General features: G+C 44.7%; 1 protein-coding gene across 1 annotated transcript in view; it reads right to left on the reverse strand.

Annotated features, from left to right (window-relative positions):
• Cad87A (cadherin 87A) overlaps positions 1-19,306 on the reverse strand; it is a 62,992-nt gene that overhangs the window by 16,593 nt on the left and 27,093 nt on the right. The window contains exons 16-29 of the mRNA XM_075878809.1: positions 12,504-12,771; positions 11,626-11,771; positions 10,967-11,039; positions 10,825-10,897; positions 10,567-10,745; positions 10,319-10,445; positions 9,769-9,917; positions 9,238-9,370; positions 8,906-9,121; positions 8,652-8,809; positions 1,440-1,589; positions 1,203-1,325; positions 850-1,036; positions 45-265 (exon numbers count right to left, since the gene is read on the reverse strand). Of these exons, the coding sequence (XP_075734924.1) occupies positions 45-265; positions 850-1,036; positions 1,203-1,325; positions 1,440-1,589; positions 8,652-8,809; positions 8,906-9,121; positions 9,238-9,370; positions 9,769-9,917; positions 10,319-10,445; positions 10,567-10,745; positions 10,825-10,897; positions 10,967-11,039; positions 11,626-11,771; positions 12,504-12,771 (2,203 nt within the window). The remainder of the gene's footprint in view (positions 1-44; positions 266-849; positions 1,037-1,202; positions 1,326-1,439; positions 1,590-8,651; positions 8,810-8,905; positions 9,122-9,237; positions 9,371-9,768; positions 9,918-10,318; positions 10,446-10,566; positions 10,746-10,824; positions 10,898-10,966; positions 11,040-11,625; positions 11,772-12,503; positions 12,772-19,306) is intronic.

The raw sequence follows: 19,306 nt of genomic DNA on the forward strand, positions 1-19,306 counted from the left end.
TTTACGTTGCATACCGCCAAGCTTCTACATTAGCCGTTGCTTACCTCCGTGACTTCGACTGTCGCATTGGGAAGTGACGGCGTCACAAAATGCGGCTTGTCCAGGTTGATTTCGATGAGCCTGATGAGTACTATGCAGTTGTCTGTGTTGGGCCCGTTACCAGCTCCGTCGCGCGCCTCGAGCCCGATGCGGTACTCCTTGCGGCTGCTCTCGAGCCTCTTTACAGGGTATACAATTCCGGTCTTCGGGTTTACAGCGAGGACACCTGCACAATCACCAAATCTAAGTGATACTGTAACCGATTTTGTCGCCAAGAATTGTTGTCGTGGAGAATTGAAATTCTACTGAAATCGCATTTGTACAGTAACGCCAGCCGCACCCTTTTCAACTCAGGTACGAAATGAACCGAGCAATGCGTCATCATACGCGTGCGTATCATTTCGGTTGTTGTTGAAAACTGACGATTAGATGGCAAGTTCTCGAACGACAATTGCATGGCGTCACGTTTCCCGTGCATGTCCCTCAGGGTTTTTTTTTATTGTTGTTGTATCGGTGGTGCATTAGCTATAAAATCAAATGAAATTCCTCTTTCTCTACTGAGGCTTCCGATTCGTTGAAGATTATTTGCGCTATCATCCATGGATAAGCTTTTATGCAATATTTATTTGATGTATAGGCTTGGTTGTTTGGCTCTTCTGATTATCATAAATTGCTCTTTTCAAGACGACATTGGTGAAAGTGATGACTGCAAGCTCCTTTTGCTTCAGCACATTCCACACCAGCGATCTAATACTCGGCTTGGCTGGTAATATAAACTGAGTGGATAAGCTTGCCATTTTGCCCACTTACCATTTTCGTTGCCAGCAACGATAGAATAGCGAATCTCAGCGTTGATTCCTTCATCCGCATCCGTAGCCGACACTTGAACAATGCTCTGTGCAGACTCAAGCGGGCTGTTCGCGACGAACGAGGCTTCGTAGGTCTTCTTTGTGAAAACAGGAGGGCTGTCATTGTCATCGAGGAGGGTGATGTACACCTGCAAGTTGTGCCAGAGTACAGAGTGAAATTCTTTTCCGTGGATCGAAAAATAGATCAAAGTTTACCCACAAGTACAAGAGAACTGAGGATTAAATTGAGTTACATTCCAGTCAAGTGGTCTATTTTTTTATTATACCAGTAAAAACTTAGTAGAGTGTGCTTACCGGTACGGACACTGATCTCCTCGTTGTTATTTCTTGACCCATGTCAGTGGCCACCACTTGAAGTGTGATTGCGGCAGTGATTTCTCGATCTAAGTTGGCCATTTCCGCCACGCGTATTTCCCCCTGAAAACAGCATTATCAGATTTGATCTCGAGAGCTGGCACACAAGTAACAAACGTGGCAAATCAGCAAATAAGCTGTATAAATATCTAGGATGGTGCTTCCTTTCCAACGCACCTGCTTATTGACGTGGAAGTCTCCACTTTTCTCTCCCAGCAGCGAGTAAGAAACAACTCCGAATTCTCCAGCATCAATGTCTCTCGCCTCAACTCTTGTAACAAACGTACCTTGAGGGGCATTTTCCTGGACTGAAGCATGGTAGGCTTTCTGTAAGAGATAAATCAGTGTAGTGTATATCAATACTAAATTGACTCAGCCTTGATTTTCGATTTGTCTCTGCCTTGCTTATAGTTTCTTTCGTGTGATCTGTGTAGACTTTAAAGCACAGCTTATGTGTATGTGTGTATGCACAATTTAAGGTGTATGTTTGGAGAAAAAGAGGACTAGAGAGATCTTCAGTGTGACCTGCAACGGAGAATGCTTTGGATGTGGACACCTTAGTAGAGATTGTGCGCGGCTTTGCTTTATGGGCGTCTTTCTTATCTCCTTTGGCATGCGTTTACATGATTACGGGAGCTCAAATGACTTCCCGTTGTGCACACCTGGTGCCGGTGCCACTGGTGCTTTCATTTCAATCTTTATCGCACTATTTGCAAGGGGAGGTAAACCCAGAAAGAGTTCTTTATACGACGGATTTCTTTAAAAAACAAATAAAGGTTTTTACGAAGAGGCCGCAACCGTAAGGTACCTGTCGTATTTGCAGATGAACTCTGCGTCAAGGCGAGAAAACGTTGCCGTGGATAAAGCTATTTCCCGTTTAACCACGTCGACAAGATACTGCAGCGGCCCGCCCTAATTTCGACATATATATCCTCACGGGGCACTTCAGTATGAAGTAACAGAGCGGCCACCCTTCTTTTACTCCCGGCACGAGTGTGTTCTTGAAATTCGATGGCGAATATCTTGAAATACGCGCACGACCTCTCGGATTTCCGCAAAATTTTATAAATATTTAGAAATTACAACTTTGCATATAAACATCTTCCGTCAAGTTAAAACTTTTAAATTATATTGACAAAACTATGTTCATTTTCTGAGTAACTTTAGCAGTAGAAATATACTCTCACGTCATCATACAGTTCGTCTTCAAAGACGACAGGTGCCTTGCTGTCATAGAACTTTGAAAATAAAAATCTGGATAGTATTCTGTAAAAAGAAGACGTATACGCAGCTCTAAAAAATCTGTATCGGCCGTCTCATGTCAAAAACAGGTTCAATACCGGCCGCGGCGGTCGCATTTCGAAAGAGGCGAAATGGCAAGAAAATGGCCTGTGTACTGTGTTGTGTTAGTGCACCTTAAACAACACCAGATAATCAAATTTCCGGAGCCCACCACTACGGCGTTTCTCATAACCATATCACTGTTTTGGGAAGTAAAACATTATTATTATTATTATTATTATTATTATTATTATTATTATTATTATTATTATTATTATTATTATTATTATTATTATTATTATTATTATTATTATTATTATTATTATTATGGGCGAAGCTCCTTATAGCGACACCCGTTCGTCCCTCGAAGCCGTTGCAGTATGTAACAAGTATAACATTTTGACGTCCAAGGTGGTGCCGGTGAGAGATTTCTTCTGTGCGTTGTTGAACAATAAAAAATAGTGATCAATGTACATGCCAATGGCTGCTAATGGGGAAAGGGAGACAGGAGCATTCGGCTTTTAGTTAACGCGCACGCTGCGATCCCCACTAGCAGCCATTGGCATGTACATTGAGCACTATCTGACAAAAAAGGGCTGCTAAGTTATTCTCGATGGGTGTAACCTTCTTAGTTTTAGAAAGGTTTAGTGAGCGTTGAGCCGCTGTGCCATGAATACAATGAACCAGTATATACCATGAATGAACTCGAGGTGGTTAAAGGTGGGAAGTAGATACGAAGCGCAAGCCGTAAGAAACTAAAAGCCAAATTCTCCTGTCTCTCGTTTCCCATTAGCAGCCATTGGCATGTACATTGAGCTCTATCTGACAAGAAAGGGTTGCTAAGTTATTCTTGCTGGGCGTAACCTCCTTGCTTTTGGAAAGGTTTAGCAAGCGTTTGGCCGCAGTGCCATGAATACAGTGAACTAGTATATACTATGAATGAACTCGAGGTGGTTAAAGGTGGGAAGTAGACCCGAAGCGCAATCCGTAAGAAAGTGTGCGTGTGCCACCTCTCGTTTAGTCTTTGGAATGTCCGCTGGATGGCGGTGCTTCTATATGGGGAATATATGATGAAAACATGCGAGAAGGTGGTACTTGGAGTGTTGAATTGATGGACGAACGGACCCACAGACAGAAGCATGGATGGACGCATGAACGGACGCGAGGGTGGATGCATGGACGAACGCAGGGACGGACGCACGAACAGACGCACGCACGGACGGGCGGATGGATGCATGGACGGTCACACAGACGGACGCATGGACGGACGGAAGCAAGAACGAATGGACGGACGGAAGCAAGAACGAATGGACGGACGAATGCTTCGCCCCACTCTCCATCATTCACTTCGTGTATATGCTGCCAATTTTTTTATTATGTCGAAAACTCACAACACTCAGAAATGTCTGTCACAGGACCACCACGCAGCTTAGGCCATGTAGAGCTTTGTTCTTATTTTATTAACTCGCTCTTTCTCTCTCTATCCTTCTTCAGACGCTTTTTTCCCACCCCTGTACGCGGTAGCAAACCATTTCTTCTAGTAGGTTAACTAACCTCCGTGTCTCTTTCTTTTATTTATTTCCTTTCTCTTGGCCACAACAATCTTTTGGTGAAATGACCTACATGCCTCAAAATGAAAATCCGTGTGATAGTTCATTCGAAGCTAGAAAACCGGGGGAAAAAATTCGTGCATTTTTGTTCATTTCTTTTTTCAGAACTTTCAGTAATTTCGATGAGGAAGCATCAGAGTTTTAGCGCTTGCGTTTGCATTGTGACATGCATGATACTGTGGCCAGGCAAACATCAGACTTACATGCAGACATCTTGCACACGAACCATGACGCGTATTGCATATGAATAGTCAGTTGAAATTTTCTCGCGTGAGTCGCCAAAAAGGAGGCCGTTAAAGTGGTGAAGCGGGCTAGTTGGTTTGAGTCACTTGTGTTCATATTCGTAGCGCAAATGGCGATAATAAGGGTGTTATAACTGGCCGTTGAGTATCCAGCCTGTATGTGAATGTCATCGGCCAGCTATCCTAACGTGTCCGTGCGCGCCACATGGAATGCGCATTGGCATCACTGAGAAGCGCAGTCGGCGTCGGACAAGAAGCGTGTGAACAGACCGGGGGACATAAAAAAAAAAAGTGTCACGTGTGCGCTGAGAGCTCTCTCTCTATCTCTCTCTCTCTCTCTCTCAGGCTTTAGCATGGTCCCGTCGTAGCCCCGCCGCGGTGGTCTAGTGGCTAAGGTACTCGGCCGCTGACCCGCAGGGCGCGGGTTCGAATCCCGGCTGCGGCGGCTGCATTTCCGATGGAGGCGAAAATACTGTAGGCCCGTGTGCTCAGATTCGGGTGCACGTTAAAGAACCCCAGGTGGTCTAAATTTCCGGAGCCCTCCACTACGGCGTCTCTCATAATCATATAGTGGTTTTGGGACGTTAAACCCCACATATCAATCAATCAGCATGGTCCCGTCGTCTCTAGTCTAAAGGCGCGCCGGCACGCCTAGCTTATTTGCTTGTAAATATTTAAAGTTCTTTGTGTGAGCAAGAAACCTTGCTATACTTTTTCCTCGCCCGGCGCCTGGGTGGTTGCCAGTGCCTGGGTCCTCGGTCACATCAGAGGGTAGGTGGTGATAAGGAGGATAAAGCCTCAAGCACGAGAAAATTATGTGCGGAGTATTATATCCGAAGCATTAGCGAACTACGGCGAATTTGAACCTATCTATCTATCTATCTATCTATCTATCTATCTATCTATCTATCTATCTATCTATCTATCTATCTATCTATCTATCTATCTATCTATCTATCTATCTATCTATCTATCTATCTATCTATCTATCTATCTATCTATCTATCTATCTATCTATCTATCTATCTATCTAGCTGCTGACAACATTTCGCTCTCCTGGCCGTTTAGATATTGGTATGGCATAAAATGACTGTATGAGGAGAATAAGTGATTAGTCACAACAGCAAATCATGACATGTCATGAATGTCATGATTTGCATTTCATGGTCTTGCAGCTCTTGCGGTGGTTTCTTTCAAATGGCGTATTGCAAAACTGGTATGGTATGACATGACTGGATTGTGAACATACCGTAAGGTGAAAATCACGACATGCATGTCAAGTAAGTCATGACTACATGCCACGCTCATGGTGCGCTTGCGATTGTTTCGCTAGGTTCACATGTACCAAACTTATTACGTGACGCGAACGAACGACAAAGGTAAATGACACGTCCAAACATGATAATTATGACATGCGTGTCATGTAAAACATTACATGCTACGCTCATAGTGGACTCATGGTCGTTTCGCCAGCTCCACATATACAAATTCGGTATCACGTAACGTGAATAGACAACGAAGGTAAATAATACGTCCAAACTTTATAATTTTGACATGGAAGTCGTATACGACATGATTTACGTCCACCTCGTAACTTTGTGCTGATTTTAAAGTAACATATCAACCTTCCTCATTCGTGCTTCGCATATCATCGACTCCCACTGTACGCGGGATCTACCAATTTTTAAATGTGTTTAGCGCCTTTTTGGAAGGCCTCAAGTTTATCCATGAATTGCCGGAAGGGGGGACTATTCAATTCCTTCATGTGTATTTTGAGATGGCTGAGAACTATATGTGCTCGAGCTACAAATCATGTTCAAAAAAAGAAATGCTAAGGTATGATTCGGCTGATTCAAAACTTATAAAAAGGGAGAATCGCTGTCAGCTGCTTCAGGGCAGCCGTTGTAAAGTCATGTAAACACCTTGTTGGGCAAACTTTGCGACGCCAGGTAGAACGCCTCGAGAGAGCGGGTTTTACCAAGGAACGCATCAGTTATGTGGCTTAAAGAGACACTAAAGACAAGTAACAATTTACGTTGGAGTGAGAGCTCAGTGTGCGACAAGATTTAAAACGGCAATATTATCAACAACAGTGCCCCACTTATCGAGAAATTAAGGTAAATGGACAAGAACACAAGCGCCGCAGTAGGACATTTTCAAAATGATCCCGATGACATCAGATGGACCACCTACAATTATTCACTGGTAAACAATCTAACTGCACTAAATAAAGAACCTTCCGTGCGTTAATAGACGCAACAAAATGCTGCTTTATCGTTGCTGTTTGATTCATGGAAAAAAGAACCGCCGGGCGTTACTATCAGGAATGGTACGAATAGTTCAAAAATTCAATTTTCACGTGGTTACATGGGACAGGTGGTGTCATCTAGCGGAGAGCAGTTGAAACAAAAGCGTCTGCACTCTCGAAGCCAATGGCGGGAAATTAATAAATGACCGTTGTTGCTGCTGTGGCTCCCGCTGCTTTCGGTCTGCTGCTACTAGCGCAGTAAAGCCGGGCAATGTTGTGCATGGCAACAGTGACGAGATACGGTCCGTTTCTTGAGGCGGGTAATTTGAAGTGCGCTAACTCAATGTGCAGCACTAAAACGTGATTTTTATTTCAAAACAGGCCCTTTTTTGGCACAAAAGTCAAAATACGAGGTTTCTGGACCACAATTTCAACTATTAACATTGGCTTAATGGTTGACTTAAGTTTCCCTTTAAGTCCTCATAATTTTCGTAAAAGAGGCGAGGACTAAAAAGGGTGCTCGTTCGAAGTCCTGTGGCAAGCCAAGTAAAGTGCCTGTAGCCTTGCCATACATCCACCGCTTCTCCTACCGGCTAAAGAAGGTGGCAGAAAAATGCGAGGTGTTGGTGATATTCCCTGCTCCATAGAAGCTTGCCCGCATGTGCCCGGTGGTGAACGGTGGCAAAGGCAAACGTGCGTGCACAAAAAGCACGTGACACCATTCGTGCCTCGCAAGACGGGTGTCGTGTATAAGATACCCCTTTCATGTGGCAGATGCTACATAGGACAAATCTAGCGCTGTCTTAAATGACAGATTGCGAGAGCACCATGCGTCAGTAGACGCGCAGGCGTCAACTGACGCATGATGGGGGGGGGGGGGGGGACATCCATGACGCAGTGGATGGGGGGGGGGGACATTTGGCAGATCATTAGAGAGTTTTAGTACTGCGCACGTATCATACGTGGCGGCACTGCGTACTTAAGGACGCCGCGTTTTGCGCAGATCCCAACGCGCACGTATTGCGTTACGTACGTGGCCGCTACGTACGCACGCATGCGATGTGTGCGTGCGTAGCGAATGGGGTGGTCGCGCCGCTCTCGCGAACGCGTTCGCGACAGCGTGAGACTTCATTTCGCAAAATAGCGGCATCAAAGCGGCTAAAATATGACCATAATCCGGTTAGCACACTTGCATTGGCTGAGATTGGCCTTCAACAACACGTACTTCTATATTGATCTACCAGATGGCGCAACACGCTTCACGTTCGTTACGTACGCGGGTACTACGGCGTCCTAAAAGCCAATTCGTGGCAAACGACGCCACGTAACGCAAGGCGCTTGGGTGATGCGTACGTAGCACCATTCCGCAGTACTAAAACTCTCTATTGCCACAGGTGTGTTTGTGCTCCAAAATTCACCACTACACGTGGGCTTACAAAAGACAAGGATCAGGCAACGCGAGAAGTTATAGAAGCATTTGCTATCAGCAAGAAAGAAAATGTGTCAGTATTGCTTCGTTCGCTTTGTCCCGTGAAGAGGTGGAGTATTTGAAAGCAAATCTTGCGCATGTTAGGTGGTAACACGTGACGTTGCTGATATTAGAAAACACCTTGGAGTTTAATGGTACGCATGCGCTCATGTCCGATGGTTTCTAACTTTTTATGTTGTATTTCAATAAAAAAACCAGAGGATGTCTAGCGCCCATCCTGTAAATGCGTTCCTTCTGTGTCTCCGTCTGGTTATTTTCTGCGCTATGAATATGAACACAAGTGAGCAAAAGGAGGCTTCCATGGGGAAATTCACCACATAAGACTGCGTGTTTATTTAGAGTGCATGATTATGATTAAAACAAAACTGCCCCCCCCCCTGCCTCAAGCTGTTTTCTTTATTACTTACTCGTTGTGGCTGATATAAAATTTTATCGGGAGCCAGCATAACTAGATGGTATAAGCAGACAAATATGCCGAATGTTAAAAGGCAGGACGCGAGTAAGTACAGCTGCACGTACCTTAGAAAAGGTGGGGTCGTTGTCATTTATATTTGTAACAGTTGCTGTAACCAACGCGACCGCTGATAGTTGAGGAATGCCTGTGTCTCGCACCACAACGGAAAACCTGAGTTCCTGTACTTCTTCGTAGTCGACTCTCTTGTGTATTGTGACTACACCTGAAAGAAATTTAAAATAGGGCAGAGGACAAGGTTATAAATAATATACAACCTCCACACTGAGCGGTGTGCCTTTTAAGTTTCGGAAGGCTTTACCTGAAAGCTTGTCAATGGCGAAGTAAGGATTTTCGGGTTCTATCGAGTAACTGGCTATGTTAGAGTCTGGGTCTGTGGCGACAAATGACGCTACGACACTTCCTATGGGTTGCTCCTCCATGACGGTAATGAAGAGTTCCGGATGGTCAGGGCTCCAAGGCGGTGGAAACGTTGGTGGAAAATCATTGAGGTCCACTATGGTTATCACGAGGGTTCCTGAGAAAACAAAAATAAAGTAGGCCTTGATGAATTACGGACGCGAGCAAATTCAGTTCATGCACTCTTTTTGTTGACCGGTTGGGAACTGCGGCTGAATAGAACTTGTTTATTACCTAAGCCAGTCTGACGTGGCACTGCGCTGACGTCGGTCACCACGGTTGTTAGCATTACGACGGCAGCAGCTTCGCGGTTGAGCTGAGACGCCACTTTCACTTCCCCAGTGTTTTCATCCACGTCGAAAAAAGCCTAGTGTGAACACAAAAAAGTACAAGTGAATGACCTAAAGAAAAAAAGAGTATCTTTGTTTCCGTTATTCTCTAGTCATGTACTATAGCTCTGCTCGCTTTTTGTTTATTATCATCACTAAAAGAAAATTTGCTGTGGTCCTAATTAATAAATGCTCATTTTGCCAATTCCCCCATCTTTATCGAGTCAACAAAGCCCTCATGTTTTTAGGCAGACACAAGAACAATGACTCGTATTTAGCGTCCATATGTGATTTCGATACATAAATGTTGGGTTTATACTTGTTTACGCTGTTCTGGCTATATGAATTTAGACAAATGCAATTACGAGGACATATTTTGATAGTGACGCCTGAAATGTGGCTAATGCGATTGTGTAACTACGCAAAAAATGAATACCTTATACGCTTGAACTGATTCATTTACGTTTCTTCCGTCTTTGGAAATGGCCGTTACAGGTTCAGCAATGCCGTACTTCAAGAATTCCAGGGAACTAGCATCCGGATCTTTGGCAACAAGTTTGTAGAATCTGTAACCGACTGGAGCCCCTGCATAAGCAGAAAAGTCACTGTCTCATTGACCTGGGTACATAAAGAGTCGGAACGTAAACAAAAAGTAATCGAGGAACGTTGAGAAGACATCTGTTTTGGGAATGGCGCCGAGTGGCATATAATTTGACACTATACAGTAACAGAAGGCGATACCTTGAAGAGAAAACAAATATGGAAACGGGAATGTGGTGAGCAGGTTCACACAAGTACAATGGCGCGGCAGCCATAAATAGGGTTGTTTCTTATTTTTATATGTACATTTTGCGTATGTACTGAGTTAAACGCGTCTCCGCATACGCCTACACGTTGATCGAAGATCTTTTGCACACTCAACGAATAAGATTTACAGAAGTATGCTAGTTTTGTGGCTAACATGCAGCCGGCCGTTATATATGTACCTTCGGATACTTGCGCCCTTTGCGTCGTCGGCTGAAAGTATGGCATCTTGTCGTTGCTGTTCAGAATGTTCACGCTTAGTGTAGTGGTTCCTGTCTTTTCTGGCACTCCACCATCGATCCCAATAATCTGGTCAGAATGCGAAGAAACAGAACATAAAAAAAATTCATTCGTGAAGATCGAAACTAAGAAAATGCAGGCGTTTAAGGTGCATGCATACTTGTACACGTCGTTGATATGTTTTTGTTACCTCCATTATGTAGCTGCTTCGCCTGTCGTAGTCTAGGCGGCTTGTTGCGGACAGTGAGACCACTCCAGTGTTGGCATCTATGGTGAAGTCATCGAAGGCTCCCTTGAGGATGCGGTACGTGACATGGGCGTTCGCCCCCGTGTCGGCGTCTGTCGCAGACACCTGCTCCACCAGGGTGCCTGTAGAAAAGTTGAGACAAGAATAAACGGTCAGAGGCTGTTTCGACGCCGTACACGTTGTGGGCGTTGCGGAGTGTACCTGGCGGAGAAGCCTCTGGAACTGAGGCAATGTACCGCTCTTTCTGAAAGACGGGAGCGTTGTTGTTGGCATCCTGAAAAAAATTAACAGCAATATACTGTGAACATCATCTGTTCTGTAGAATACAGCAGAGTGCACGTACCCTGACAGTAATCTTCACTGTAGCAGTGTCGATACCCGAACCACCGTCTGAAGCCTGAACGGTCAGTGTAATCCTGGAAGAAAACAAAGGTGCAATAAACATAAGTATTTTCTTACCAGAGAGAGCGAATTTATTACAAGGCGGAGAGGTCGGCCTTACCTGCATCAATGCCCGGGATAATTATTTCCGGGTGTTCATTGATGCAGACGCTACATAAAATAAAAAAATTGTCATCCCTACGTTTGGCTGAATGTGGATGTTGAAAATGTTTCACTATTGTGTTCCTTTTCATAATGTTGACAACTGAACGGTCGTGACTTCTAACGTGGAAGCGCGTGACTTCACGAGCTTCCGCGTTTGGAGCTCCTTCGCTTGTATTGAGGATGCGTTGAGCCATGCGTGATTGCGAACGGCTCCAGCATGAAATCATTTTCGAAGCCAAGCAATTTCGCTACATATGTTCACAGGGAACAAAACCAATCAGATGAAAACTGCAGGAACATGTAAGTATATATATAGCATTATGACGCCGGTTCGTGATGTGTGGTAAATTGTTCAGAGCCATTCGGTGCCACATGATGAGGAAAGTACAGGAAGGTCATAAAAAAGTTTTGCTTTGCTAAAGGACATACTTCAGATTTGGCACGACATTTACTTACACGTCAGACTTGAGGAGAGAAACATCCAACCCTTGACGATTGGTGACTGTAATATCACCCGTCTGTGGGTTGATAGTGAACAAATTGTAGCTGTTTCCGGACACGATGCTGTACTTGACGAACGATGTCACATCAGGGTCTCGGGCCTAAAAGAGGGACGTCATCATTGTAATAAATCATCGCGTAAAATGTGTCGCGAAAAATGTGTGCACTTTTGCTACAAATATTAAATGTTTACAAATTGATGCGAACATTTCGCTCCTGTTTTCTTCTTCAGCCGATCTCAAACAGGACAGATGCGATTGCGAAAAAACATTACTGCATTATAATATCAGCGTATATATAACCTTTGTTTTTTAGTATGATAATGCATGCGACTGAATGGAAGCCATCAATAATTCTTGCAGAACCAACCTCTACGAAGGTTGTCTAAAATATGTGAGACCACTCGCACTAATATCAGCACACTGCTGCTGGACCATAAGCGTGGTACCAAAGGCTGTGCTTAGAAAAGCTATCGCAGGATGGTGCGTGCTGAAATATGATACGTGCGACGCCGCACTGGTCACCGACTTTCTGCGTACTTCTTACAGTAGTTAATCGAGTTCCATGCTGCTGACCCTTGTTCGATTCCCCAAGATGGTAAGGCTTTCACGCATGTGTTTTTTTTCTTCTTTCTTGACCAACCGAACACGTAAACGTGGGCAGACGAAGGGAAAGAATGCTGTCGTCTAAAAACTGATTGATTGAAAATCATCTACTAGGCGCATTTCTGCCGACTCATAAAGGACATGGTCGTGTATATCCCGTGCTCATTATCAGGCGCCTATTGGAAGGTTAAGGCTGATTGGGAGAAAGAAAAACGGATGATATCACACCTGAACCCTAAGCGGGGGGTCGAAGCGTACATCTCCCTCATCGATGAGCGCCGTGTACAGATGCTGTTCGAAGGCCGGCGGGTTGTCGTTAGCGTCTGTCAGGCGCACTGTTAGTGGCACGACGGCGCTCTGGCCCCGGCCTCGGTCATCCGTCGCCTGGTACGAGAGGAAGTAGGAGGGCCGCGACTCGAAGTCTAGGCAGTTACCGCGTCCAGGAGTCTCACACGGCGCCACCGTCACCACGCCAGAGCTGGGGTCTACGTGGAATCTGCAAGCAAAGCAATGTTGATGAGGTAAGCTCTACTCGGTTCGGCAGACTTGATACTCGTCGGTAAATATCACTATACATTTGGCCCTTCCGGGAACCCACCGGGTTTTCTTCTTGATGCATATGTACCCTCGCCTCTTGATAGTGGTTGGAGGTTAGGACAGTCGCCTATTTTTGCAAACCATAAAGCAGCTCGACGCGGAGTCGTAAGTGGAAAGAATATAATAGAGTGCAGGAAGGAGAGGCCACCTACTCTAGATAAGTACCCATACCACCATGTCTGTATTGTTACATTTCTAATGAGGAGGTCAGATAGGGTACCAGTCTACAAATTAGAAATAGCCAGTTGAGTCCCCGGCCGCAATAGAAATCGAATTCAGTACCTGCGGTGTTGGAGGCGTGTGCTCTACCACTTTGCTACCTGCTGTTCGGTTATATATTGAGGTGTTTCTTCATATCAAAAGGAGGCCCTACAAAATCTGCGAAGTCCCTGGGCACCCCCTGTCTCTTACACATAGGCTTCCTACTCCTCTCCTCTAGAGTGCGTCGGGAAGGTTCAGGTGTCTGCGCACATGCGTCACAGTTGCGATGCCCGCGCTCCTATTTTTCTTTTTCCGCCCAGCAACAACAATGTCGTCGGCTAGAGGTATCACGTTTTCCTTATGCAAGTGTTACACTATAGTTCGTGAGACTTCACCTGCTTTTACTGAAACCATAAAGGAACACATATGGCAGCTGCACTACTCCGAAACTTGAGCAAGTGCATGAAACGGTCACCCAGTAATTCCCGTTCTTTGATTTCCAATTGTTCGGTTTAGCAAAGCGTTGATGACACCAACGCTTAAGGTAAGCATGTAGGTCTTCCCCGGCACGAGTAGAGTATTGCTAGCCAGATTCGCAAACTCGGTGTGCAACATGTGCACTACTTTTGGCAGTGGTTTATCGGCTTTTACTGCTAGACCTGTGAGCCGGTACCGAAATCGCCGGCGTTGGCGCGCCGGTGTTTCCACATTCGGCGGCGACTGTGTACGGCGAGGGGTCCATAGGATCGGCGGTGGCGCGACGTGGGAGGGGGCAGATGATCAAGATTCAAGAGTTGGTGGGCATATAAACCTGCCCCTCGAGTCCTGGAAAAAAAAGGGCTTTCTCCGACGGGGCGGAGCCATTAAAGTGACAGCAGCATGTTTGTCCTCCCCTTTTCGGGGATCGTTTGTGCCCACATGTTTTGACGGGATTTGAACGGCGTAGGCTTCCTTTTCCAGGTGGTCCACCTCTGAAAGTAGCTGAGTGTCAAGCCAGGGTCACCTGTGCCCAATTTTGGAACCGGTGGGTGTCCGGCGGCACGTGGATTGGAACCCACGACCTCCCGCAGCCGAAGCGGACACTCAACCACGAGGCCACGGCTGCGGTATTAATGTATTAATGTTATGTATTCACAAATACTGCTGTTACAGTTTTCGAGACACAACAAGTGTAAATACAAATGTTCAGCACCTAGAGAAAATGCAATTTAACAAAATACATGTTTACGCAATTCTTCTTTCTAATTGCTCAGAATTGAGTCTGCGCAGCTGCCCATCAAGCTCATTTGAAAAGTGCACGTTCAGAAGAAAAGGAAACAATAAACAAAAGAAAATGAAAACAATTATGAATTGATCTAATGGGTACAATATTTAGAGGATCAAATCACCGGGTATGGTGTGAAAAAGATGCAACGAAACATATGGGTGTTGGAACCCTTGAACCACCAGTCTGAACTATCTTATTTATTGAGGAGGATGACACCATTGCAAGTGCGCCGACGTTCGAGGGGGGCTGCAGCGATAAAACATGTGCATGTGAACTAGGCGATAAACGCTGGTCATATCAACGAAATATAAGCAGAACTGCTTTTTTAACCCATTATGAGAAAGTTATGTCATGTTTGTAGTGAGGTTACCAAACAACCAACGCATATTCGAGTCTATGCACCAAAGTTTTTTGCGCTTTCAGTCAGCATTGATTGTCGAGTTGATTAACGTGCGTCGGAGACACCGACTTTTTTGAAGAGCTTGTTGCAGATTCTTTCGACATGCGTGCGCTATTTTAAATTTTCTTTGGGAGTTACAGCGATGTACTTAACCTTCATAGCACTTATATACTACGCGGTGAAAAATACGAAAGCAGGCGTTGTTGTTGCGCTGACGTTTCGACAAGCGGGCTTGTCTTACTCAAGGCCAGAACAGAACTGTTTTTTTATGGCTAGGCGCTAGCGTGTCTACACTTCGTACTTTCTCCTCCGTCCTAACAAAGGAGAGAGAGGGGGGCAACATTAGATGTGGGGGTGTGAGATAGGGGGAAAGGGTACTGTAACGAATTGTATGAGTGAAAAGGGAACACGTTTCCGTGAATAAAAAAAGGAAGCAGTGGTGAGGATGTACTTGTGTCACTGATCCCCAGTTGTCGAACTGGTTGTCAAAAGTTATCGATGACAGCTTTGAAATGCCTAGATAGAGGGCGTAACTCGCAGTGGCTTTCTTTGTGTATGTACCGTACTGAATGAATGTACTATGCCTACTGGACTTACACAGTCATTAGTATATGTAAAATGAAATGGCGGTTTCTTATTTGAAAGGTCCTGACTAGAGTCTTTTTGAAGTTTGTCATGTTTTACTTCTGTTACAAAACGACGATAACAACGGTATTTAGCGCCTCCTGATCATTAGTATTAGATATAGTTCTACAGATAACGCAGTCGCCTGCATACATGCGAAGTTTAATTTGAGTATAACTGATAATTTGTTCTCCATCATTTATATAAACAATAAACAAAAGCGAACCAAGCACCCAGACTTGAGGCCCCTTCCTGATGTGATATCTACAGCCTCCAGCATTTTTAATAATATCGCGCAAGCGCCAACCGAAGGCACTATCAGCGCCTTACAACGGCGATAATCTGCGAGACTGGCAGCAGTACGCGCAGGTACATGAAGCAGCGCTAGCGCAAGCGTCACCCGCCAGGCTGTTCCTTTCAGGATGAAACACTCCCTTTGTTTAAAAGTAAAGAATGTTTAGCTTTTTTTATCTCCACGTTTGCGTTCAACAACATGCGCTGCTGCCAATACTAGCAACTTCTTTAGGTGTAATAAACTGACAAAGACCATGCGGTAAAGTAATGTTTTTTTTTTGCAGTTTATTATTTTTATTACTTTTTTATTCACATTTCCCTGTGCATCAACTTCGAGCAGTTTCTTGGACTGTAATCCCAGGAAAGATCAAGAGATTATGAATGGGTTGATCACGGTTTAAGTTGTGCGCATGGTTCTTCTCGCACCACTTTTGTTTTTATTTTACCTTTTACCCAATGACAGTCATTGTGGTAAGGCGTGCGTCGTCCTGAAAGCAACAGCGTTACAGACGAACGACGCTTGCGCTAGCATTGCTTTGTGCGCCTGCGCGTACTGTTGACGGTCTCGCAGATTATCGCCTTTGTAAGGCGCTGATACTGCCTGTGGTCGAAGCTCGCGCTATATTATTAAAAATGCTTGAGACTGTACGTCAGATGACTTCGCGGGGTTAAACGTAAGAAATTTTGAGCGTGACAGCAAATGATTTGCTATCCAATCAACCAGCTTGTTTTTTGGGAAAAAAAAGTTGTGAAAATTTAAAAGTTTGGATGCCATAGTATGTCAAAGACCTTCGAATAGTGAATAAATACATAAACCTGTTTTAGGTCGTTAAGAGAAGAATGTCACAATGTCGTGCGTAAATTGAAGCAACCTTGTAACAGTAGAATAGCCAGAACAAAAGCCGTGCTGGGATCATTCAGGGATATTGCATATATTCTACAATGCATTTGTTAATGATATTCTCCAAAAGTTTAAAACTGGTCGACAGCAAAAATATTGACCTATAATTTGCTGTTACGTGCTTGTTTCCGGACTTAAATGCGGGCACAACGTTTCATAATTTACACAGCTGGGAAACTGCTGCAGAGATTATTGATTTTTAAAATGTTACTTGTTGATAGTCAGCACTTCATTCTGAATACTGCTTTATGGTCCAGATTGTTTCGAAACCTCAAGATTTGTATAAGGTTATGTACTACAGGGGAGCTTAGTTAAATATTGTAGATAGAGCAGGTAGTTCTTCAAGCGCAAAATGAACGAGTGATGTCGTTATTGGTAGAAAACAAGACAGATTTGAACTAATTACTAAAGAGAATTGCTACACCTTCAGAATTTGAGGACGATTGGTCATCAAGAATAAACGATGAGGGCATAGACGATGCGGAACTAATAAACGTCCAGAACCTAGATGGATTTTTTCCCAAGTGCAGCGAAGGTATTGCCGACTTAGCCCCTTGGTTTTAGATTCTAGCTTATTTTTCGATGCCTTAAATGAAAATGCCACAGGTCGCGGGATCGAATCCCGGCTGTGGCGGCTGCATTTCCGATGAAGGCGGAAATGTTGTAGACCCGTGTACTCAGATTTGGGTGCACGTTAAAGAACCCCAGGCGGTCTAAATTTCCGGAGCCCTCCACTACGGCGTCTCTCATAATCATATGATGGTTTTGGGACGTTAAACCCCACAAATCAATCAATCAAACAAATGAAAATGCATTATTATTACACTTTGAATGAAGAATCTTATTTAAGCGCTTAATGCGACAAATGAGATGCATTATATATTTCGGGGGCATGAGTGTCTTGGGTTTCAATTATTATACTTTTATGCCACATACGTTGATAGGCATTATCATAAAACTTAAGAAGGAGCACATCTACGAGTGAAATTTGCTACAGCAGTCAAATTCTTCAAAATATGAGGCTAAGGTGTCCAATACGGAAGTGTCATCGACTTTCAGAAAGTTCAAAACCGTGTGGATTTCAGGTCTTTGAAGAGAACACGCTAAGTTTGAGACGACTTCAACAGCTTTATGGTCGGTAAACCCTTCGATGACTTCCCATTTTACACCGTGCGATAGGGGCACGCAGTCCCATAACCAGCTTAGGCTGCAGCTAACTCTTTTTCATCAGATATCGCGAAACTGCAAAACTCTAGCGTATGGTAATACGGCTGCTACCTGGGGAAAAAGCAGGGTTTGTACAGCGATATAGCGTGTAGAAGGGTACATGAGTCTTTCACTGATGCCAACTCAAATAACACGCATGCTAGCACTCACGACCACGCCATTACTGTCAAAGTTCACAGTTGAGGATAGACCCACGCAGCCTCCTACCATAGTATCTATCTCTTCATACTCCTTCATCCAGCAAAAGGTAGGCAGGGCTTCCTTTCCAGAGTAATTGACGGTAGGCATCACGCACGGAGAAACGTTATCGCATGCCTTCCGGGAGATTTAGAGGCGCAGCTTGTTTCATCTATGCTTCAGCAGTGTCCTTCGTAGGCACTCGCGAGATTTTATCCATGGGCATTTTTTTTTCTTCGAACAAGTCTCGTTTAATTAGCCAAGCCGCCACAGTGCACCCGGCCGTTGGGTGAAGGGTAGCCTACTATTCGCTCTACACTGGTTAACATCCCTGCCTTTCCTTTCCCTCCTGTTCCTGTTATCCGCGAAAACAGCATACAGCGTGCGTACAAAAGTAGTTGATTTGCACGGGATACGAAACATGACAAGGACGATGAAAGCCTGTAGAGCATCAATGTAAGTTTTCTCACAATCAAAAATACACAAAAACTGTCGAAACAGGCTGGCCTTGTTTATGGAGAGGTGCGGTGTCTTCGTTGTAAAAAAATTCGTCCGTTGGGAGAATGAAACAATTCGGAGCCTTTTCCTTCAATTTCGTTCTTCATTACACTGTCTTCACTACAGTTCTTACAGGATCTTCGACATTTATGTCTTCATAAAGCACGTGTGCAATTTGAGCGCTAAGCGTTGAGCCCATAAAATTTCGAGCTTGTGGGCTACACTCTTATTTTCATTAGCGCAATAAAAAATTCGCAAAATGCAGTGAAATCACAGGTTCATCGCACGTGATAATCATGCGAGACACGAGGGAAAAAAGGGGGGGGGGGGGGCGAATGCATGGCAAAGCAGGGTAGAGAACAATTTACAGCTGATATTTCTCGTATATGGACCATTCTATACAGTATGTGCCCTAATTATGTCACGTGAATGACCATTATGGCGTCACGAAGGGCACGAAAAGAACTAGAAACGCTAACAGAGAAGAATAACACGCTGAATCGTGTATATTCAGCAACTCTTTTAGGGCCCTGATATAGACAGGGTATGCAAACACGGACGCAAGAGAGCCGCCAAAACAGTGCCACTGCCGCTCTGAGAAATCTCAAAGTTGCAGAAAAAAAGGTGAAGTGATGTATTTTGTGCCCATATTTCCCGCTCGAATTAAAATAAGACAAATGGCGGTGCACCGCAACTATTGCGCGGCGGCGGCATGGTCGCACTCTGAACTTCGGCGGTGGCGCGAACGGCGTGAGAAAAAATGGGCGGTGGCACACAGCTCTACGTCCTGCTCGTTGCGGCAGTTGCGGTGATTTTCGTATGCAGCGAGTTCTGCCAGGGGTTAT

This window comes from Rhipicephalus microplus, chromosome X (genome assembly GCF_043290135.1).
Source record: "Rhipicephalus microplus isolate Deutch F79 chromosome X, USDA_Rmic, whole genome shotgun sequence".
Classification (NCBI taxonomy): Eukaryota; Metazoa; Arthropoda; class Arachnida; order Ixodida; family Ixodidae; genus Rhipicephalus; species Rhipicephalus microplus.